Raw genomic sequence first — 22,638 nt, 5'->3', positions numbered from 1 at the left:
TTCTACCTTTTCTGCTTCTCTTTCTTTCAAAGATCGGGCGGAGGCTTTTTATAGAGCTATTTTGGTACCAAATCCGTGCAGACACCGGCTGAGTTTGGTCTGCAGACTGAAGTGCCAACCCAGGGCCCTCAGTGACCACTCCTGAACGTTGTTGTCTTTCACAGCTCATCCATTTTTGGGTTTACGTTGACAAACCTGAGCCATCAGTCTCCCAGTTCTCTCCTACAAAAGTCCAGCCTTGTTCTTTTTTTTTTTTGTCTCTTTTCTATACCAAAATTTCCTTGCAGCTTTAGCTGGATGGCAAAGCAGTGTCTGACTCTTTCTATACAATTTTCTAAACAGTGACTTGTTTTTTCTACATGAAGGAGATGCTTTGTTTCCTGTTCTCTGTCAGCTTTCCTTAATCCTGTGGACAGTTTTCCAATGCCTGTTTTGGTAAGAACAGTCCCTGCTTATCCATCCTCTGATGGGAGCAGGGAATGTTTGTGTGAGCTGGAATTGTACCTCTGACACTACCTGGAATATTTGTGCACTGATCTCTTGATGAAAACTGAAGAGAATTAGCAAAAATTGAGAGTTTTTGTCACTTTTTTGGCTGTACCACCAAGCCCTGTTATGTGCATTTCTGTCCTTGCTCTAATTCTAGGTCATGTCTTGAAATGGTTTCATTTTGAACTTGAAATCCATGTTTTTCTGGGGAATTGAAACTTTCAAGTGTGGCAGATAAGAGATGGAAACAAGGAAATCACCTTTGTTTGAATGGCAGAGCAAAAAAATCCCCTCCAGAAGCACTTTGTGACTCTGCCCTCCCAGGAGGAAAATCCTCAGGCAGTTTTGTGGGAGTTAGAATTTGTTGGAAGTGCAGTCAGAGGGGAAGGTGGGATCTGATGTGTGTTAGAGGATTCCTCCTTTTCTTCATCCCTTAAGTGCTGCTGATCCTGAGGTGGGAACATTTGTACAAATTTCCAAGGGCTTTTGCCACAAGGAACTGCTTTTGATGGATTTAATCTCCTTTTTCTTGTCTGTGATAAATAAGAAGGGCCTGATTTGAAGCAGAGGGAGGGAGGGACAGATTAAGAAAACAAAATTTGAAGACTCAAGGTCAAATGGTTTTGTTTCTATGAGAAAGCTGATTTTTTTTACTCTTGGGAAAGTTCTGTTTTACATTTAAAAGTTCAATAACTTTAATGGATTCATTTAAATGTTTGAAAGTAGCATTTGACTTTCTCCTTCCTGTGTTTAGTTTATTTTTCAGTTGAAGCAAGTGCAAGACACCTTGTCTTGATTCTCTGAGGCTTGACTTGGTAATAAATCTACTGATCCTTTATAGCAGACTGTGAATATTGTAAATATCTCGAGCTGGAAGTGTGGGATCAAAGAAGAATTTCTTTGTACAAACACTAAAAATATGTGGGAAAGCTCTGGAGGTTGTTGGGTTTTGGGTGTTTTTTTTTAAGAATTTTATTTAAGTGAAGAAAAATGTCTGAAATCATTTGACCTTTACAAAATTTTCTGTATAACTGGCTTCTCCTGTGATTTGATTATTTGAAGCTTTTCTATATATATTAAAATTAGGAGAACCTGATTAGTGAAAGAGGTTTTGATTGGAAATAGCAACATGTCAAAGTTTTGCTGTCATTACTTCTGGATTTTCTTTTGGAAACCCAAGTCTGTCCCCATGTTTAAGTCCTGTGTGTTAAAATGTTCTCATTTCTCCTTCTCAGTGTTCCCTGTTAGTTCCTTTTGGATCAGTATTACATTGTAAATATTACCCATCCTGTATATAAATGATTTTACTAAACTCAAAAGTTCCTGGCTGTTTTTGTTTGGTTCCCAAATCCCTGCAGGAGAGAAGGAAGGAGCAGGAGGGAAGAGCAGCAGGATTCTGCTTTTCCCTGGAAGTGTCCAGAAGGTATGGGTGCAGCACTTGGGGGTGTGGTTAGTGGTGAGCACAGTGGTGCTGGGTTCTTTTTTGGATTTGATGATCTTAGAGAGCTTTTCCAGCCTTAGAGATTCCATGATTCCATTATTCTGCCACCCGCAGCCTCCCATCCCACCTCCCTGATCCATGGGAATAAACACTTGGATGAGGATTTGAGGCTGGCTAAATCCCTAGGAAATCCTGGGCTCTGCTTGGCAACATAACCCAAAATTGCCTTTTTTAAGCCCAGCTTTCCATCAGATGGCAGCAGCACCTGCCCAGTGCTCCCAGTTAACCCCTGAGGGCTGTGGAGTTGGACTGGGCAGTCAGGGAAGGGAGGGATGAGTCCTTCTGTCTTTGGGACAATGGGAATAGGATCCAGATCCTGGGCTGATGATCCTTGCAGTGGGAGCCCTGCTGGGACTGGGGGACAGTGGCTGGTGAGAAATGGATCTGTTTTATTGCTGCTGGCCCTGTTCCAGGGACAGGGGGTGCTTCCCTCCCCTCTTAGGACACAGAGCCTCAGCCTTGGGCCCTTCCTGCCTCTGGAAATGTTTTTGTTATCCTCGAGGTGACAGGAACCAGACACACCCTTGGGCCAGGAGCATTTCAGGACATGAGATGGGGCAGGTGTGAGGGCTCAGGCCCCTTCCTTGTTAGAGGATTTCCTTTGCCTTGGGGGAGTTCAGAGTAGATTGGGTGGTGAGTGACCCTCAGAGCCTCCAGACTGGGAAAGGGACTGAGGGAACAATTCCTGGGAGCACTTGGAGCAGCCAACCCAGCTGTGAGTGCCCATGGAATGGCTCTTTCCAGCAAGAAAACTCCCCTCAAACACACACTGAGAGACTCCTGCATTCTGAGGAGCCCTGGGCATGTGTCAGCACCCACTGCCAGCTCTGATGCTCCATTAGCAATCCAATCATTGTTCCCTGGATAATCTTTCATCACTTAGGAAGACTTAATCCCCTTTTAAACAAATTGCACTGGCTCCACAAACGGGGTCAGTCCCAGGAGGGTGCAGGAGGCTCTCAGGGATGAGATTGGGTGTGTTTCATGGCCTGCCAGTGCCAGGGCACAAATCCCATCCTCCCTGTGGAATATTTGCCTTTGAAGTGGGGCTGGAGAAACACTGAATCATCCATGTCCAAATTTTGGGACTAGAGGAGGATTTGAAGGACCAGTTGGAAGAAGATGGCTGAAAATTTTGTTTTTATCCTGTAGAACAGCAAAATTGAATTGTTGCACTCAGTCTCACTCTGTAGGAGAAAATAAGTCATTGACCAAACCTCCAGGGCCCTTGTGTGACTTACCCAGAGTTTACACAGTTGTGTTAGTTAATTACACAAAGCTGGAGTATTTCCTCTTCTTGTCTAACCTGCTATGAGAAAAATTTGGGTTGGACCCAAAAAGTGAAGCTGTTGGAAAATAAAAGAGTGTAAAGGTAAAGAGTTGTTTTTTAACACAGCTTAAAGACCTGGTTTATTTCCTATAGAATGGTGGGACCTCAGTAAATAACTTCATGTGAATGTCTGGAAATGCAAAGAGAGATTCAGACAAAGTCCTGCTCACCTGGTTCATGAGAGATGCTCCACAGGGTCGAAGCAGCTGATTTTTGGGAGTATTGTGGCTGGGCAGGAGTTGGCAGGAAGTAGGAAAGGGAAATGTGCAGAAATTCCAGGCAGCTTTTGTCCTTTGCAATTCTTCACTCCCTGCAATTTGTTCTTAGGGTGGTGCAAATTCTCATGGTTAGAGTGAATTAAAAGCAGAGATTGAAAAATGCTCATTTTGCTTTCTGTTAATTTGTAAAGGCAACGACTTGGAGAAAAAAAACAAAGTAAAACATCCTCTGCTCAACCTCCATGGAGCTGGACCAGGTCTCTGAGCCTTTACACGGGCTTTGCTGCATTTCTAGGGATATTTCCAGGAGGAGAAAGTCTGGACTAAAGATTTACCACGCTGAAAGAATCCATTAAATAAATAACTATGTCCACTGAGCTCCTGGCTCTGCCAGCCCCGCGGGGACAGGTCCATCCCGGCTCTGGAGAACGAGGAGTTGGAAGGAGGAGTAGGAAGGACTCTGCCTCTCTCCTTGCAGGCAGCGCTGCATCAGAGCAGGGTGGAGGAGGAGCCCGCGGTGTCGGGCGGGCCGGCGGGGGCCGTGCTGGAGTAGAATTTCTTCTGGGAGCGCAGGAGCGGGGTCTGCGTGTCCACATCCCGGCGGGAGCCGCGCTTCAGGGACAGGAACACGTGCTGGGTCCAGCCGTACACCAGGCAGTTCAGGAGCCCCTGGGAAGCTGCGGTGAGAGCCTGGGAGAGAGCACAGGGGAATGAGGGATCCCAGCACTGCTCCGTGCTCTGGGATCCGTAGAAAACCTCCCCCTCCCAGCAGGATTTTATCTTCCCTGTGATAGAGAAATTGTGCTGTTATTTTAGATAGAAATTAGATATTTAATGAATATCTAATTAAATATAAATGCTATACAAATAGAGAATATATTTTATGTATGTTTATATATTAAATAATTATAATAACATATAGATAACTATAACTATAGTATATATAGTATATATCTATAACTATATAGATATAATTTGATAAAATGTCTAACTTGTGCATGAGGCGCAAGAAGGAGCTGGACAAGTGTTATTAAGGAATCACATCTGGAGATTTAGGGACATAGGGAAAACAAAACCAATTTCTGGGGATCCTTTCTAGCCCTATTTGCCACAATTTCCATGACCACAGAATCACTGAGGTTGGAAAAGACCTTTGAGGTCACCAAGTCCAAACATCCACCCAGCACCCTGTTCACCACTAAACTGTTGGGTACTGAGACCTTTTCAAGCCTGTGGAAAACATCAACCACCAAACCAAGATCTTTGCCAAGCAAAAGCACAAATCAGACTTGGGCTCACACAGCAGAGATGCAGCAGGGCTGCAGGGCAGGAGACTCAAGGTAAGGAGGCAGGAGGCTGCAGGGGCAGACATTTACCTGCAGGATCAGCAGAGCCATGTAGATTTTGCTGGTTGTTGAAGCAGTCAGTTTCAGCATTCCAAGGAGGACAGCTGTGGAAGGGGATGGATGGGAGGGTGAAGTTAACCCCACCTCTCTGGGGTTCCACAGGGGGATGCTGGGGAGGAACTCTCTGCTCACCTGGGGCCCAGCAGCAGAAGAAGGCAATGGGGTAAAAAACCACCCGTTGTTCCACCATCTTAATCATGGCCCACTGCTGATCCCCCAGGAACCCCGTGGAGTTCACAAACCTCTTGTACAGCACTCGGGCCTGACTCAGGATAACCTGGAAAAGAGCAGGCAGATGTTATTGGACAGGCTGTGATCTGCTGGGTTCATCCAGGATGGATCCCAGTCTATCCAGCCTTTTCACACAGCTCTGAAATTCTGTGGAAGGTGTTGCTTTGCATGTGGCCTTTTCTAAACTGAAGACTCTGAATTGGTTTTGGAATTATTAAATTGTTTAGGCTGGCACAGATCTCTAAGATCATGGAGTCCAACCATTAATCACCTCTTGCTCACCCATGCAGGAGGTGATCTCTTCTGCCAAGCTCCAAGCCTTTAAATTTCTGCTAAAATATTCCTGGGATGGGTTGACAGAACCCAGGACTCCAGATGGATTTATCTGGTAGCACAGTGATACTTTCTTTCCCCTACCACCCCTTCCAAAAGGGAAGCAGCACCATACATTTATTCCCCTGCCCTATTTGCCAAGAGCATGGAGTGAGCAGACATGGGGGAAAGGATTGAAAACTGAGAGCAGGTTTAGATGGGATATTGGGAGGAAATCCTTCCCAGAGAAGCTGTGGCTGCTCCATCCCTGGAAGTGTCCAAGGCCAGGCTGGACAGGGCTTGGAGCAACCTGAGACACTGGAAGGCATCCCTGCCCATGGCAGAGAGTGACACTGGATGAGCTCAAAGATGTTTCCCACCCAACCACTCCATGATTCCATGATTGCCTGGCCTCTGGAGCCATCCAAGGCTCCACAAGGACCAGCCTTACCAGGATGGCCACGAAGCTGATGAGGAAGGAGACGAGGAAGACGCCGATGCCGTAGAAATGCATGGCGCGGCACACGGAGCCGCTCAGGCCCTGCGGCTCGCTGGGGGGCTCGGCCACCTCCGTGTGCATCAGGAGACACCTGGGGACACAGGGGACAGCCTGAGCTCCTGCCCAGCCAGCAGAGCAGCCCTGGGGCAGTGCCACAGCAAGGGAGGAAGCTCACCCATGCTTCTGGCTGAAGTTCTGGTAGCAATTACTGCTGTTGCCCAGGCAGAACACAGGCACCATGAGGAGGAAAGGGATCAGGCTGAGAGGAGAAAGGACAGCACAGTCATGGGTTATTGCACTGCTCCACGTGGGCACTGCTTGGTTTTTCTCCCATCACCACAGAGGTCTTTAAAGTTGTTTTTATTGGCACTGCTATGGAAAAGTATTTTATCAGCTTTACCAGTGTCGGGGCTTTCATTTGTGAGGGCTAATCATTGGTAAAGGGAAACCTTCTGGAAAACCACATCCAGTTAATAAAGTTATCATTAACTTGGTTGAAAAAACCCTCTTACTCTGCATTCATGAGGTCACTCTGCTGTTAATGACGAGCTTTACAGCCTTTTTAGTAAAACTTGCTTTAAAACAAGTAGGAAGCAGGGATAGGCACACTGCAGTTTGCCAAAGCCACACTCTCCCACTAGGAAGAATTAACCAAATCCACAGCCTGTGCCAGGGAGAATTAACTCTCACCAAACCCACAGCCTGTGCCAGGGAGAATTAACTCTCACCAAACCCACAGCCTGTGCCAGGGAGAATGAAATCTTACCTTGACAAGATCGTTGCTATTCGGCCAATGCAACTTGCATAATCTACAACCTGCAAAATCCAAAAATCTTAATTAAATTATTTCTGCACAGCCCCTGGTTCACAGGAAGCAGTTCCCAGGGAGGATTCAGCAGCTGAGGGGGATGTGCCCAGCCTGGTGCTCCTGAATTTCCAGATGGAATTTCTGGGATGCAAAATTTGCTGTGCACAGCAAATGTCTGGGGGACCTATGTAGGGCAGTGGGGCTGATGGGTTTGTTGGGAAGAGCTGCATAAGGAATGTGTTATCTTGAAGGAATATCTGAGGTATTCCCCAGCCTGGTCATGGCAGTGGTGGTGCCTCCCTGTTTGGGTGTGAGGGAGGAATTAACAGCAAGGAGAGATTTTGGTCATTTGTGAAGTATTTGCTCAGCCTGCAATGCAGGGAGGTTTTTCCTGAGTGTTGTGTCCTTGTCCCTGGGTTCCCAGCCTTTACACCAGTCCCACATCAATCCCACTCACCTGGGGAGGCACCCTGAAGAGGTTCTGGTTGTATTTCACCTTGAGGTCCATGTACAGGTGCCAGGTGTAGTTGACAGTGTAGAGAAAAGAGGCCACGTAGAATATCTGAGAAATAAAACCAGCATTTCAGTCCTGGAATAACAATTCCTGGAGCATGTTTAGCTCCTCCCAAATCCCATGGAACAGAGGCAGGATGATGAACACCTGCCAAAGGTGAGGGTCTGAGCATAGGGGCTGAGCCAGGTTGGAAATTCCCACCTTAAACCACACAAAAGCAGCTTCACTTTGGTCTCATACAGAAGAACTAATGACAGCAGGATTGTCTTAGAAATAAAAATCTTTGTGATCTGGCTCATTTTTTTGGCTCAGAGCCTGGCAATGAGGGTTTCAGAGGCACTTGGGCCTTTTCAATGCTGTGTCCATTAGGAAACTCAGCACAGATTGACATTTATATTTCCTTCTTGCGTAATAAGCTCACTACAGAGAGAATTCACGGAAACAGAAAACAATTGGATATTTCAAGAGGAATGTGAGGGCAGATATTCTCTGCCCTCAGCCTGAGTTAACATCCCAAAAACCTATTTTCTTCCTCCGTGGGAAAGGGGAGAAAAGATAGAGCACACTCAGAGTTTCATAGCTTTTGATTCCAGCTTGAGTCTAATTATCTAAAACTTCCTATAAACCTCCCCAAATCTTGATCAAATTTGTTTCCAAATTCATGCTTACTCCAGGTTGCCTAAGCAGACCATGTACATGCATGTGCTGTGTTTGTCACAGGAAACACAAACTCCAATGGCAAAGAGGAAGGGCTGGACGAGGGAAAATTTTTTTTCTGTGGCTTTGCTATCCTTTGCCAAAAAGATAAGGAGCACAGGTTTGCCACCCTGGTATCACCCACAGCTGGGAAAGTGGTCACTAAACAAACTTGGCCTCCTTCACTGAGGTTGTGAATGCTCTTGGCTGGCTCAAGAGGCTGAGTCCAAGGGCTGTCACAGGAACACTGCAGTGACTCTCCAGCTCATTAAACGAGTTTTAATGAGGGGTTGTTACCCTTTACTTCCAAAACAGCCCACAAGGATCATTCTCTTGCACTTCAGGACGCCTGGGAGAGGCTCATGAAATGTCAGTGCTGCCTTCTGGAACAGAGACCCAAATGCCACTTGTGAAGGTGCCAGCAGGAAGGGAAGGGAATTCTGCTCTCCTGAGCCCCAGCTTTGGGGCTGGGGACAGTCCTGCAGCACTGCCCATGAGGAGGTAAAGCAGAGACACAAGGATCCCTCATTATCCCACTTGTGTGGCTCCCATTGTGCTGCCCAGCATGAGCAGAGCCTGCCAGGACATTATTAGGCCACTGGAACTGAACTGGAAGAACGTGGGAGAGTTGTGCAATTAAAACCACAATATCTGTCCTGGATTTTATTATTGCAATGCAGGACAGCAAAAGGAGCAGTGTTTACATTCATATCAATCAAAGTTCTGGGGCTGAAAGAGGGAAAATCCAAGAAACAAAACAATCTCCTTCTTTATGATGCAGTTTGGACACTGGGCAGCTCCATCCACTGCAACATCTCCCAATTCAAGGACTGATAGTTGCAAATTACTTCAGATCTTTTCAAGATCTTAAAAGAGGGAACTTTGTGCTTTGCCACCTTGGGAGCAAATTAAGCTTTCCACCTACTGTTGGCAATAACTGTTAGGATTTGCAGGAGGAAGAGGTGTTGACTTCATCCTTGTGGGTTTCCAGCCCATCTTTGACTTTGTAACTCCTTTAATGGAAATGAAGAGCCCTTATTTTTTTCTGGGAATTACACCAGTTTTTATAGAATATCCTTGTAACCCTTCCTCTGTTGTTCTCTCTGAGCTAACACTATCACCAGTGAATTTACACTGTCTGTGGCCTTGCTGTATATGTTGTTTGCTTGAGGTTTTTTTTTCCCCGGTGTGTTTTTTTAAATAAAAATGACTTTGTTTACATGATCTTGCATTGGTATTTTAACTCGGGGAGGGAAGGGGGGTCCCTGTTCCCCCCAGGGAACCAAACCCATGAGCATGTCCTTGTCCTCGTCCCCGTGACCAGGCACAGGGCCAGGGCACCTTTGTCCCCCAAGGATCGGGTGTCCCCCTCCCTCCCTGCACCCTCATCTCCAGCAGAAGTTTTCCAGACACGTTAGCAGGGAAATATTTCTGCTTGACGTGACCGTCACGTGCGAGACCAAACTGCAACAGCCGGGCGGGGGCCGGCCCGTGCTTCCCTTGGGGGCGGCCCCGGCACCGCGCGGGCTCCGGCCCGGGGAGAGCGGGGAGGGACAGATGGACACACGGACTGACCGCTGACACCGCAGTGACCTGGGAGCCCGGCGGGGTCCGGCGCGGAGGGGGCACCCGGCTGGTAGCCATGGTGAGGGGGCGAGGGCCGAGGGGAGGGCGAGGGGCTGAGGGGAGGGCGGGGGTCTGAGGGGAAAGTGTTTGCTGATTCCCAGTTCGGACACTGCTTCTCATGGGGAGAGAACCGGGAGGAGGCCACCTCGTGAGTGTGGCAGGATGAGCTGGAGGGCGTGTCCTTGGGAGGAGTCACAGTTGGTGTGAGCTGGGAAAAGTGGTTTTTGTCTGACAGGAGCAGAACAGTGCTGCTGTGCTAAGCACCTGGCTGTCTGACCAAAGCCAGAATGTTTTGGGCTGTTGTTGTGCTACAGCCCCAATTTATCCACCTGGTCCTCAAGGACATGGTGACATCATCTGCTGAGCATTGCCATAAAGCGCGACAGCCGTAAAACTGCCGAAAATCGCGACTGTCGTAAAGTGTGCCGTAAAGTGCGACTGCCGTAAAATGGCCGTAAAACGCGACTGTCGTAAAATGGCCGTAAAGCGCGACTGTTGTAAAAGGTGCCGTAAAGCGCGACTGTCGTAAAAGGCGTCGTAAAGCGCGACTGTCGTAAAATTGTCGTGAAGCGCGACTGTCGTAAAAGGTGCCGTGAAGCACGACTGTCGTAAATTGCCGTAAAGCGCGACTGTCGAAAAAGGTGCCGTAAAGCGCTACTGTCGTAAAACGGCCATAAAGCGCGACTGCCGCAAAACTGTCGTAAAGCGCGACTGTCGTAAAAGGTGCCATGAAGCGCGACTGTCGTAAAAGGTGCCATGAAGCGCGACTGTCGTAAAAATGTGTTGTAAAGCACGACTGCCGTAAAGCTGCCGTAAAGCGCGACTGTTGTAAAATGGTCGTAAAGCGCGACTGTTGTAAAATGGCCGTAAAGCGTGACTGTTGTATAAGGACACTGCACTCCCTCTTCAGCCCCGCTCCGGCCAAGAAGCGCGGGCGCTCCCTGGAGCCGGGTGGCGATTCTGAGGTCCCCCGTCCTCTGCAACATCAGCCTGTGATGGCAAATAATGGCAAACAGCCTGAATAAAGAAAAAATATTGCCCTGCTCCTAAGGCAGTGCTTTGAGACATCACAAAGAGTCCAGTGTCAGCCTCTCCAAGGTCTGCAAATTCCACTGCTGGGCTGTCCCTGCCCATCCTCACCTCGGCTCATCTGACACCTTCTGGGTGCTGGTGTGCAGAGAGGCCCCAGGTGTTTGTGAGACACACAGCAGCACAGTGAGACATTTATTTACTCATTCCATCAGCTTCCAGATCCCTCCTGCTGGTTCAGGAATCAGCTGGTTCAACCTGTTACTGGCTCCTTCTTACGCACAAGGTGTTCCCACCTCTCAAGGGCACTGCAGGGTGTTGGGTGAGGAGGTCCTGCACTGTCACGTGCCCTGGGGGAAAGGTTGCTATGGCAAGGGCTCAGTTTGTTTTAATTTCTCCCAGAGCAAACAGCAGCCACAGCTCTTGCCAGGTGCAATCCAGCTCTGCCACCCAGGTAGTCCCTGTGCTGTGGGGACTGGGGGGGGCACACCGGAGAGGAGCCAGGGGACACTGGCTGAGGTCAGGGTGAGACTCTGCACAAAGCCCTGTCCTGGCCCAAGGCCAGTTCTGCCCACCCAGCATGAACACAAAGTCCCCACCTTGTCCCATCCTGTGCTGGTGTCCCTGAGAAGCCACAGGCTGGAAAAGTGAGGGCAGAGAACAGCCAGAAGTGCAAGGGAGATGAGAAATTATGGGCATATTTTCCACAGCCAACTTATTTCTCCTCTAGAAGTGCAAATTGCCTCCAGGCCATAAAAATATCACATCAGCTGAAAGAACTGTCCCCCAGGCAAGGAAAACAGCTCAGGAACAGCCTCAGTCCTGCTTTGCTCCTTCCACCTTCCAACTCTGAAATCCTCTCCCAAGCTCTCCTCATTTTCCCATTTACCATCATCTTAAAAACATCTTTGATGTCATTCTGCATCATTCCCGAGTGGCCAAGTTACCCAAACCTCACTGTTTCTCTCAACATGAACATACTGTGGAGCCAGTAAGGCTGGAGGGACCAGAGATGAGCCTGGAGTGGAAACCCTCAGCAGCACATCTGTACCCCAAAACAGCTGCTGAAACAACCCTGCCCAGACACACAGCAGCAGGAACAATTCCATCCTGCACCTGCAGCTGCTTTCCTGCCCTCTCTGAGGCACATGGAGATCCCTTCCAGCTTTGGATGCTGCTGTTCCATGAGGATGTTCAGTTCCCAGCTGTGGGTGCCACCACACTCCCAGGGAGCTGCCTGAGCCCACAGATCAAAGGTTCCAAAAGCCCCTTGCTCTTCCCAGCCATTTCCTTTAAAAGGAAAAAATTAATTCCAGGGATCATCATTTATGAACCCCCACGCTCAGCTGGACCCTGCAGAGATTTTTGAGAGCTGAGATCTCCAAAGCCTGGTGTTGAAATGGGAACTGGGTGAGGCAATAACAAATTGTCAGGAAAACAGTGCTCACCCACCCTACTCCAACTGGTCCCCAGCACAGGGATCAGCTGAGTCAATGGGACACAGGCTGAGCTTGTGCTGATCCTTGGGAAAAGCAAGAATTGGGATGTTCATGTGAGTAATTTAAGTCTGAGCTCAAACAAGTCACAGAATGTGTCTGTTCCTGCCCAGGCTGGAGGAAGCACAAAGAGAAATAGAAAAGCTGCCATGTAAGAGCAGAGATCCATGGGCATGGATCCAGCAGGAGAGAGATCGAGTCCCATCTGCTCATTTCACACAAACAACCACAAAATCCCACCTTCTCTTCCTCTCACACACCAGAGGATCCTAAACCCCAGTTCCATGATCTCCCTTTTCCACACAAAGCCAAGAGAAACAGCCCCCACGGCCACACTCTGATCACCAGCGAGGTTAATTATGACAAATTATGAGGTTAATGATATAATGTGGTGCCAAGGCCACTCACCTGTCCCGTAGCCTGCAGGTTGTAGCAGATGAGGTCCTGCTGGGAGGTGGGTGAGCTGTAGAGCAGGGCCCCAGCCAGCCAGCACATGCCCAGGAGCAGATCTGAGAGGCTCAGGTAGAAAAGTGGACGCACCTGGAAAAGGGAAAAGGGAAAATCTCAGCAGGTGTGAGTGGAGTCACAGCCTTCCCACCCCCCAGCTGCAGTTTTACCTCCTTATCAGACATAAAGATATTTAATACAGCCTTCCAAAGGTTTTTCTGCAGGTGAGGAAAGTTTTTCAGTAGAAAAACCTCACTGCAAAGTTCTTTTGAAAGCCTTAATTGAGGGGAAGTGGGGCATAAGTGGCACTTTGTGGAGGGATGATTTTACCCTCAGGGAAGCACTGTGACAACATTTCTGAGACTAGTCAATTCATCTTCACCCTGAGAGCTCCAATAAAAAAAGCCTCCTCTATTTTAAAAGCCAAGCAAGATCAAAGAAAAGTTACCAGATGAAAACTTTTAAGCCTCTACTCCTGAATATCATCCTTGTTTTCAGTCCTTTAAAACTCCTACGCCAATTACAGCAGAAAGATTAATTGTGCTCAGGCATCAGTACCAGGTTATCTGGTGTTATCTGAACACTGTCACCTCCCAGCCCTTCTGGTGAGACAACTTTCCTTGCAGGGAAATTCCACGTGGATTTGTGCTCTCAGGAGCTGTTCCAATGCACACTCCCTACTCCAACCACCACTTCTGCCACAGGACTCAAGAGCAGCATCAAAACTTACAGAAAATATCCCAAATATCCACCATGTTATAATTTTGCAAACCAGGACAAGTTGGCAGGGAGAAGAGAGATCATGTTTTAAATAAACTCACACAGAAATCAAACTTCCAGTAAATACAAACCCTTCCTCAGCTCTGGAGTGACTTGAAACAAACATTTTTCTTTGAGTTCCATGTCATTTCAGCTGATGACTAAGGTTGGGTTTATTTTACAAGCTGGATTAATTTCCACTGAGAGCCACTATTGCTGCATCTTGCTGGAAAGGAGTCATGTCTCCTTTAACAACAGTTTCCAGCCCATTTCCAGTTTGCACACACTGGCCAGGACTGTAAACACTGCAGGAAAACATTTGTGCAAAAATTCTGGCCAACATTTTCTTTGTTAGTGGGAGAGCAGAGACTCTGGAAAAGCAGCCTAATTACCTATATTCTTAATTAAAGCCTTTGGTACCTCATTTTCAGCATCCAGGAGAGAAAACTGTGGTGTTTTTCTTTCCCTACAGAAAATGATAATGCCAAACACAGCATGGAAATGTTTCAGCAGGCTTTGATTTTGTATTTCTTTTCATGGAGCTGAGTTTTTGGTGAAATTTGCCTCAATATTGTCCTGGAAGTAAATGTATGCCACACATCACGTTGTGTTATCCTTGTTCCCATGTGCAGTGAGAGAGAGCTTAGGAAGTGTGATAAGAGTTAAGGTAGATCTGATCGAGCCAGATTTGTCCTTAGGGCATGAAGGAGCACAAGGCATAAAGACCTGGAGTTAATTTTAATTTGATTTCATCTGTAAATGCCTTTTTTTAACCAGGCTTTTCCTCACTGGTGCAGAAATGAAGCCCTGGCACGACAGGCTGGGGGCACTGTCCAGTTTGTGATCGAGGCAGGTTAAACCAAACAGATCTAAAATAAGCAAAGAAGGCACTTTTGCAATCAAACAGGTGACCTCTTTCTCCAGCACAAGTGCCCTTGGAGCAAGGCACTGCTGGTGGGTGCAGGAGCTGTTTTGGATAAAGAAGTAGGTGACACAGGGGCACGTGTGGCTCTGGCTTGAAAAAAGGGGAAAAAAATAAGCACTGGTATTTATAAAATAGAGGAAGGGACTGCAAAGATGTAATGATTTACATCCTGGCAGCTCCAGCTGCAGCACACACGGGGATTGGGCTCTGTGGCCATGGCCCAGGCACATGCTGAGCTGAAGGTTCTTCCTCAAACCTGCTGAGCTGAGGTTTCTTCCTCAAACCTGTTGAGCTGAGGGTTCTTCCTTGCTTGCCATCACCTCTTCTGAATGATTTACCTCAGGCTGAAGGGTTTTATTGACCCCATAGAGACAGAAAGCAAGCTTCAAGAATGCAACATTTGATTTCTGAGGTTGGGGGCAGGAAGGGAAGTGTTTCTAAGATCCTTCTCCTCCCAGCCTCCAGAGCTGTTTATTTTTAAATGTTTCGCTGTGGGTCCTCATGACTCAGGGAATAATCTGTTTGTGGCTAGCCTTGATATGGATCTCTTCCAGCCCTTTTGTTTACAAACTTCCACTTCAGACCCGAGACATGAGGACAAGACTATGGGGAAGTTAATGGAGATTTTGTCACTTTTGAAACCCAGATCTCCCCTGGCAGCAGAGGAGCCTGGAAGGCTGATGCAAACCAGTCCCTCCAGCTGGCATCTAGCCCTCCTATCCGGATTTGCAGAAATAATCTGAGCAGAAACATCTGGACCCTCTGGAGCAGGAAGGGCCCATTGTTGACTTGGAGCCATGAGTGGCTCACGAGCAGCTCCCAAGCCACAGCCCCATCACATGACTGAGAGCAGAAGGGCTCCTGAGCAACCCGGCCATGGGAGCCAGCAGGATGAGGCTGCTGAGTCACAGCAGGACACTGCCAACCCCTGCTCCACATCATTCCAGAGAGAGGACCCCAGCAGGAATCACATCTGGAGCTCTCCAGGTACCTTGATGTGTACCTTGAGCAGCACAAGCTCAAGCAGCTTTTCCATCCCAGCTCTAAGGTGAAGTCCCAGCCTTCTTCTAAGGTGAATTCCCATTCTTCCCTGGGAATGCATGGAGATCTCCACAGTTTATGTGGATGTGCTCGTTTCCAAGAGCTTGGCTGGGAGCAAGGTCCTGCCTGCTGTAAGTGGGACAGCTTTGCCCTGCAAACATGGACTCATGTTCTCCTTCCCACCGTGTCATCCAACAATGTGTCAGTTGCCTGCATTCCTTGCTTCTCCAGGGATAGCTCCAGGAATTCCCTGGAAGTTCCATTCTCTGGGCTGCAGATCGAATCCACAACGTACATGAAGATGAAGGAAGGACAAATACAGCTGCTGCCAGCTCCACTGAGTTTCCATGTGTTCCACAGGCCAGGCTGAGCCTGCAAACCCTGGACAGCAAATCCCAACTTCAGAGGGATTAGCTTGGCTCACTGCCCCCAGGAAGTCCTGGACACACAGAGGGACTGCATGTGGACACTCCAGCCCGGCAGGATGGGATGGAGGGCTGTAGGGTCAGTTTTAGTAGCACACCTGCCCAGAGAAACTCCTCAGAGACAGCCAAAAACCAACACTTATAAAAGCATTTCTGCAGGGGCAGCTCCAATTTGCACTCCAGCAGCTTTGTGCACAACTGCTCAGCCCCCCAGGAGCCCACTGAGGAGGGCACAGCAAGACATCCCTGCTCCCAGGAATGACTGGAGGACTTCCCTGGAGCAGCAGAAAGCACAGGACTGAGGAACCTGCTTCTCCCTGCAGAAGCACAGGCTCAAGGTCAGTCCTTTCACCTCCTACCAAGACAAACAGCCCAATTCTTAGCAAGCCCTTTTCCTCCTAGCTATTAAACAAGGTTTAAGCACATAACCCTGAGACCTGCAGCTGCTCCTAGGAGAGGGTCTGTACTACAGGTGTGATCCACCTGCAGGGACTGACACCACAGCTCAGGGAGGGAGAATGAAGCTCAGACCTTACCTCGGGGGACCGCACTGCATTTTGGAAGACGGCGTAAGCAATAATTGAGCTGGAACCTACAACGCTGAGAAAACAAAGCACAGGTTGGAACAGGAGCGCGTCTGCCTCGCTGGGAGACGCGAGTTCTCTTTTTTTTTTTGCTTTTCTGGGTAAAATAATCTTCGCGACAGCAACTCTATGGGCAGCGTGTCGTACCTGAGCATGGCCATGGTGAACTGGATCCACTGGAGCGCGGAGTAGACCTGGGGAGAAGGATGGGAGGGAGCTCAGGTGACACGGCAGAAGCGCCCGGGGACCGCGGGGTCCCGGGAGGAGCGGGCAGCACGGACCGGGGACCGGGAGCCCGGGGAGGAAGGACAAGGAGCAGGGATCGGGATAGGAGCGGGCAGCGCGGACCTGGCAAGGTGGACTGGCGGGTCCCGGAGAAGAACGGGCGGCACGGACTGGGGACAGGGACCTGGGACCGCGGAGTCCCGGGAAGGGACACCACAGACCGGGAACTGGGGACAGCGGGTTCCCGAAGAGGAATAAGCAGCACGGACCGGGGGAGGATCGTGCAACGCTGCCGGTGCCGCCGGGCACGGAGCGGGGCGCAGGGCTGGGGCAGGACCGTGAGGGGATGGACGAGAAGAGACGCGCACAGCGAGGTCCCGGGGAGGAGGACAGCCTCTGTCCCTAGGGGTGCCGGTGCCGGCGGGGCTCGCTCACCTCCTGCCAGCCCCCATCCAGCCGGTCCGCCTCCGCCGGCAGGGCCATTGGTACCGCCGCCGCCGCCGCACCGCTCCGGGGCTGCGGGCACCGCCCGCGCTCCGCCCCGGGGCCGCACCGCGCCCGGCCCCCGCCGGCGGGGCCGACTGCGGGGAGCGCCAGGTGGCAGACAGGGGCTGAGCGGACAGGAGCCCTGGGCAAACAGCGGGATTGGCGTCCCGGGCACCAGCGTCCCGCGCATCCCTCCGGGGGCAGAACCGGCCGAGCCCCGGAGCGCGGCCTCGCTCCTGTCACCGCCGCCCCGGGCTCCCCTCACGGAGCCGCCCTGAGGCGACCCCGCGGGGCCTCGGCCCCGCCCCTCCGTGACGTCACCAGCGCCCGGGGGCGAGAAGGCGCTTCGGGGAGCGAGCGGCGGCTCTGAGGGGGCTGCTGCCCTCAGGGAGCCCGGGCACGGTTCCCTCAGAGTCCCGGGGGCTGCTCCCCTCAGAGAGACTCGGTACCGTTCCTTCAGAGTCCCACGGGCTGCTCCCCTCAAAGAACCCGGGCACGGTTCCTTCGGAATGCCGCGGGCTGCTCCCCTTAGTGAGCCCGGGCACGGTTCCCTCAGAGAGTCCGGGGACTGCTCCCTCCACAGACCCAGGGCACGGTCCCCTCAAGTGCTGATCCTATCAGACCCTGCTCCCTTCAGGGTCCCGGGGAATAGTTCCCTCAGTGCTTCGAGAAAGGCTCCCCTCGAGGAGACGATTCCCTCAGGGTCTCCGGGGCTGAGCCAGGCGGGACAAATCTCCACACAGCGCTCCCAAGGACTGCCCGCCCTGCCGGGGTCCCTCCTCTGCCGCTCCTGAGGGCAGAGAGCGCTGGGCCATCCTCACCTCGCTTCAGCCGTCACAGCCTCCCCTCTGATCACGGAATTAGCAGTAGTTTCTCTATAGTGGTTTAAGAAGCAGCTCTGAAGTGGAATTTTTTTTTTATTATAGCATTATTAATACATTTTATCTCGCAGCAACATCTGCTCCTTGTACCCACCGCAAGATTCAAAAGGCAGCAAAGCTCCCACAGGAATCAGTTTTGTTTAAAGCATACTTTTAAGGTAAAACTCACAGGTGTTTCTCTTTTCAACTCTGTCACCCTGACCAGGGCTTCAGCATCTTCCAGAGGCATCTGAATTCCACAGAGTGTGAACTGCACAGTTCTGAGGACTGACCTGATCCTTGGGCCAGGCATCTCCTTTTAAATAACACAGATGAGGCTTCTAAGGACACAAATACTTCTGCTTCCTCTTACAAGACCTCATTTTCAAATATTCAGAACTACCAAACACTGATGAGGCTTTCGTTTGAGAGTGTCAATTGTTTCTGGAGGCTAGAAAAAACATTTTGTTCATGAAAGTTTGGACAGGTAAAACACCTCTTCAGCTGTAAGAAAACTCATCCAAATTTACCTCTGAAAACCCGATGTTTTTGCACAAACTGGTGAGACTGAGTGTAATAGCACCTCAAGGAGACTCTGCCCTTGCTCAGAACTCACTTCACTGTCAAGGTATCACAAAAGATTTCAGGAGAATATTTAATGAAATGGCTGCTCTGGACAGAAAATGAGGGGCAAGCTGTGAACTGTCTTCACTGCCAGCATTTGGCTGATACCCAAAGCAAACAGGGACAGAAGCCATGGAAGGGGAAGGCAGAAAAAGGAAGCTCTGAGTCTCTTAGTCAACAACAGGTAAGAACAAGACTTAGAGCCAAAGTGGGACAACACAAGGAGTGCAAGGGGTAGATTAACAAGCATAAAACCCAAGGAATTTACGGACAGGGAAAGGTGGGGAAGTAGAGGGCACCCAATCTGTACCTTTTCCAGCATGTAAGATGGAATAAGAGAGTGAATTGTTATTTGTCAGCCAGGGAACAGCTGTAAAAACCACCAGGAATGAGCTTCCAGCCAATCTAGAGCTTTTTTTTTTTTGGTTGTCTGCTTTAACACTGTTATTGGATAGCATTACACAATACTTGCTGTGTCTTGCTCTCAGGTGATTTTCCCAACATTTACAATACTGTGTTTTTAAGGAATGTCTTCCTCTTGATCTTCTAAACTGAGAATCCCAGAAGGAGATCTGCTGCCCTCTTGAAGTCAGCGGGAAGTTTGCTTGCATTAAGGAGAACTGCTTAGGACTCTTGACAAAATGTTTCACAGCTTGTAGAAGAGTTCTCCAACACATCAGAGCTCATCTTTTTCACTATTCTTCTTCCTGAAAGAAGCGAGGATGTTGAGGCTTTTCTGGAGCTCCTCCTTCTTTCCATCACTCATCTTGTTCTTCTCGATCAGCTTCGTGATTCGGACGACTTCGTTAGCAGCAAACTCCTCTCCCTGCTCCAAGATCTTGCTCATAATTTTCAAGTATTGCTCTGCGGACTTCTTCTCGGTTTCTTTTGCTTTTCCTAAATTCTCCTGGCCCTTTTTCAGGAGGGCCTGGCGATCAGATTTCTCTGTGGTGCTCATGAATTTGCTGGCCAGCACATCATACTCCTTCAGGCAGCCTGGCATCCCCAGGTAGATGCCATTAGTCTTCAGCCAGCGCTGAATAGCTCCAGCCTTGATCTCACCACCATAAAGTAAAGGATTTTTAAAGTCACCATCCTGGAACAAGTAAAAAACAGGGAACTTTTCCTTGTCCAGCTTGTACTTTTCTCCCAGCTCAGTGTTCAGTTTATCACCGTAATCTGTCAAGGGACAACGAAACACAGAAAAGCACAGTTAATCAAAAATTAAATTAGGATTCCCTCCCACACAAATATTTGTAGGCAGAGCTTCAACATGTCCTAATAACCTGTCTGCCAGGAAATCACAGAGTCATGGAAATATCCTGAGCTGGAAGGGACCCACAAGGATCACCGAGTCCAACTTCCAGCCCTGCTCAGGACACCCCAAAATCCCACCCTGTGCCTGACAGCACTCCCTGAGCTCTGGCAGCCTTGGGGCCCTGGCCATTCTCTGCAGAGCCTGTTCCAAGGAAATGCCACACACTGAAATAAAAACACCTCATGAAATCATTTGTGCAAGGCAAACATTCAGTGGGTTTTCCAAAGAAAAAGACTTTAATGGTGTTTTGCTGTGACTGTGAGAGTGTAAGACATTGGCAGGACCTTTTGTATAAACGCTGTTCTCCTTATGGGAAATCAATACCCTTTTTCCTCTTATTTTCCTCTACCCATTGATTTTATCTGATTTTACAGTGAAATAAGAGTTTTTCCTGTCTCTGTGCAGGGAATGATTTGGTTCTGACAGTGTGCCAAGCTGCAAGACGTTTACTCATCTTACAGAAATTCTATTTATTCTTGAGGACAGAAAACAAAGCCATTTCAAATATGCTCCTTAGAGAATTCCACATATGTTTAGAAATATCAGAGTGGGTAAAACTTCACAGTTTGATAATTAAGCCTAAATTCTTAATTCAACCTACAAAGCCAGAGCACGTCAGGTGACAGTGATCTATTCTTCCCATTTTTTCTCTTAAATCACAGTCACATCGAGCTAGAGCAGCCACAGTGCAAGAACCCCTTGCTGTGCTGCCCCAGGGTTTGCTGCATGGAATTAATCACACTAAATATTCTCTGTCTGACCAGGATTCTGGCTAAAGCACAATTCTTGTGAGCTCTGTTCCCTGCATGTGGGACAAAAAGGTTTCTCTCAGCAAAGAAGGGGAAAAAAAAAAGGCAAGAATTGCTGGGGATGAGGCGGTGGCAGCAGTTCAGCAGCGTGGGCTGGCTCCTCATTACCCAGCCAAGATGGATAAGCAGCTCTCCCACGCACAGCCAGGCTCAGCCAGGGCAGGAGCTCCACTCTCACATCCATCCCTCCTCCAGAATTGCTCAGAACCTGCAGAAATCACACTGAAATGTATCCCCTCCCCACCAGCCCACATTGTTTGCATGCACTCAGAGTTCCTCACCTGATATTCCCACTTCAGCCACCAGCAGATCCTCACTGGAGCCCGAGCTCTCCGCCAGCTTTTTAAACTCATCTTGTTTCTCACCATAGGGATATTGTGTGTCAAACTTCACAAGGACAAACTTATGCTTTGGAATAACCTAAAACAAGAACAAAAAGGGGAAAAGACAAGACAAAACCTGATCATTTCAGGTCTGAGCAATGTACAAATCACCAAAAGTTGTTTTTGCTTGTCCTTTTTTCCCTGTGCAACGGGGAGATGCAGAGGAGAATGGAAATTTTATATAATTATGGCCTTTCAGAAATGACTCACTGTCGTGTGGAGGAAAGACTGAGCTTTGGATGTCTGTATTCCTGCACTAGATGATAAAGATAGTACGTGGTAGGTTTGGGGGATCTGATAATGCCTTTAATTATAAGATTTGCTTATTGTAAATCTGACCGGCATCTTGGAAGAAGATCAGCTAAAACATTTTCCAGTGGGACATGAAGAGGAGAGAGGCCAAATGTAATGTCATTCTGAAGTGTCCCAGCATGAGAGCTGCACTCCCGGCTAGGAGGGGACACAGGGAGACAGGGCAGATGCTGGAGCTGTTGTACTGGTACATCAAATGGAGAATTCACATTTAATTGATTCCTCTTCACTTCAATCTTGCTCTGCTCAGACGATGCCTTTTCCAATTAGTTTGGCAATGGACTCTGTCACCCCTTGGGGGATTTTCCCCTCCCTACAGTGGAACACCTTGCAAAATCTTTTTGTTCTCGCGAACAGGTTGAGGTTGCACCACAGCTCCCCACCTACACAGCGCTCTGCCAGCCCTGCTCAGACACTGCACATCTGCATGCACAGGTGGCTGCAGGCTCGGTCGGTGTCCCGGTGGGGAGCGCACAGGGCCCGGGGAAGATTCCGTCCTTGCAAAGTGATTTAGTGAAGGGAAAAAAAACCGGTTTAAAAAAAAAAAAAGCGCCTGTTGCTGTTTGATGAACAAGTGGAACCCAAGCAGCGCGCGCCCACGGCCCCGGCTCCATCCCTGCACGGCGCTGCCCCTCCCTCAGCGGCACAGACAGCACAGCCCCGGCCGAGGAGCGGCGGCTGCGGCCGCACCTCCCGCGCCGGTACCGCCGGTACCGCCGGGCCGGACCCCGCGGCTCGGCTCCACTTGGACCGCGCCGATTGGCTGCCGGCCGCGGCCGCCGCGCTCCCATTGGCTGAGTGCTGCGGCCGCCGCGCTCCCATTGGCTGAGGCGCGGCCGCTCCGCCAGCACCGAGCGCTCCCCGCGCCGGTGTCGGCGGCAGCGACCCCGTGCCCGCGGCCCCGCCGCGCCCCCCGCCTTCCTCCTGGGCCCCGGGGCTGCCGCCGGTCGCGGGGGTACACGGCCCGGTGCGGCCCCGCGCCCGCCCCCGAGCGCTCCGGCAGGCCCCCAGCGCCGTACCTTGTAGAAGGTGATGGTGTCGAGCGGCACGGAGCCCTTGGTGTGCAGCGTGCTGCCGCCGGGCAGCACCAGGCCGAGCAGGCAGAGCAGCACCGAGCCGGCGGCAGCCGCCGCAGCCATGGCGGAGCGCGGAGGGAGCGGAGCTGCGGAGCCACGTGACGGCGCGACGGCCGCCGCCGGGGGCTCGCCTCGCCCCGCCCCGCTGCCCGGGGCCACCGGGGGAGCGGCAGCGCTCGGGGGCGGGCGGGGGCTCCGACACCGTGCGG

The 22,638-nt window shown here is 50.0% G+C and overlaps 2 protein-coding genes across 2 annotated transcripts; both read right to left on the bottom strand.

The window, feature by feature from the left end:
* Nucleotides 1–3,368: 3,368 nt before the first annotated feature.
* Nucleotides 3,369–17,044, bottom strand: TMEM116 (transmembrane protein 116). The gene is made up of 11 exons (XM_030959020.1): nt 16,997–17,044; nt 16,484–16,530; nt 16,289–16,352; nt 12,564–12,695; nt 7,252–7,356; nt 6,753–6,802; nt 6,162–6,245; nt 5,939–6,077; nt 5,077–5,221; nt 4,915–4,988; nt 3,369–4,228 (listed from the first exon to the last, which is right to left on the bottom strand). The coding sequence occupies exons 1-11, from the start codon at nt 17,042–17,044 to the stop codon at nt 4,028–4,030; spliced, it is 1,089 nt and encodes a 362-aa protein (XP_030814880.1). The 3' UTR covers nt 3,369–4,027.
* Nucleotides 17,045–17,946: 902 nt separating this feature from the next.
* Nucleotides 17,947–22,562, bottom strand: ERP29 (endoplasmic reticulum protein 29). Its single transcript, XM_030959210.1, has 3 exons — nt 22,373–22,562; nt 20,940–21,078; nt 17,947–19,710 (listed from the first exon to the last, which is right to left on the bottom strand). Exons 1-3 carry the CDS (start codon nt 22,490–22,492, stop codon nt 19,208–19,210), a joined length of 762 nt encoding a protein of 253 aa, XP_030815070.1. The 5' UTR covers nt 22,493–22,562; the 3' UTR covers nt 17,947–19,207.
* Nucleotides 22,563–22,638: the final 76 nt, after the last annotated feature.

This window comes from Camarhynchus parvulus, chromosome 15 (genome assembly GCF_901933205.1).
Source record: "Camarhynchus parvulus chromosome 15, STF_HiC, whole genome shotgun sequence".
NCBI lineage: Eukaryota > Metazoa > Chordata > Aves > Passeriformes > Thraupidae > Camarhynchus > Camarhynchus parvulus.
Note: the sequence above shows the minus strand (reverse complement) of the source record. Positions and strands in the feature narration are given on the sequence as shown.

Coding starts and splice junctions, on each gene's coding strand:
- TMEM116 (XM_030959020.1), bottom strand. CDS start 17,044: ATGGCCCTGCCGGCGGAGGCGGACCGGCTGGATGGGGGCTGGCAGGAG. Junction 12,696..16,288: donor ATGCAGTGCGGTCCCCCGAG/GTAAGGTCTGAG, acceptor TCCCTTTTCCAG/GTGCGTCCACTTTTCTACCT. Junction 4,229..4,914: donor TGGCTCTGCTGATCCTGCAG/GTAAATGTCTGC, acceptor GCTCTCTCCCAG/GCTCTCACCGCAGCTTCCCA.
- ERP29 (XM_030959210.1), bottom strand. CDS start 22,492: ATGGCTGCGGCGGCTGCCGCCGGCTCGGTGCTGCTCTGCCTGCTCGGC. Junction 21,079..22,372: donor ACACCATCACCTTCTACAAG/GTACGGCGCTGG, acceptor TTCTTGTTTTAG/GTTATTCCAAAGCATAAGTT. Junction 19,711..20,939: donor GGCTGAAGTGGGAATATCAG/GTGAGGAACTCT, acceptor GTCCCTTGACAG/ATTACGGTGATAAACTGAAC.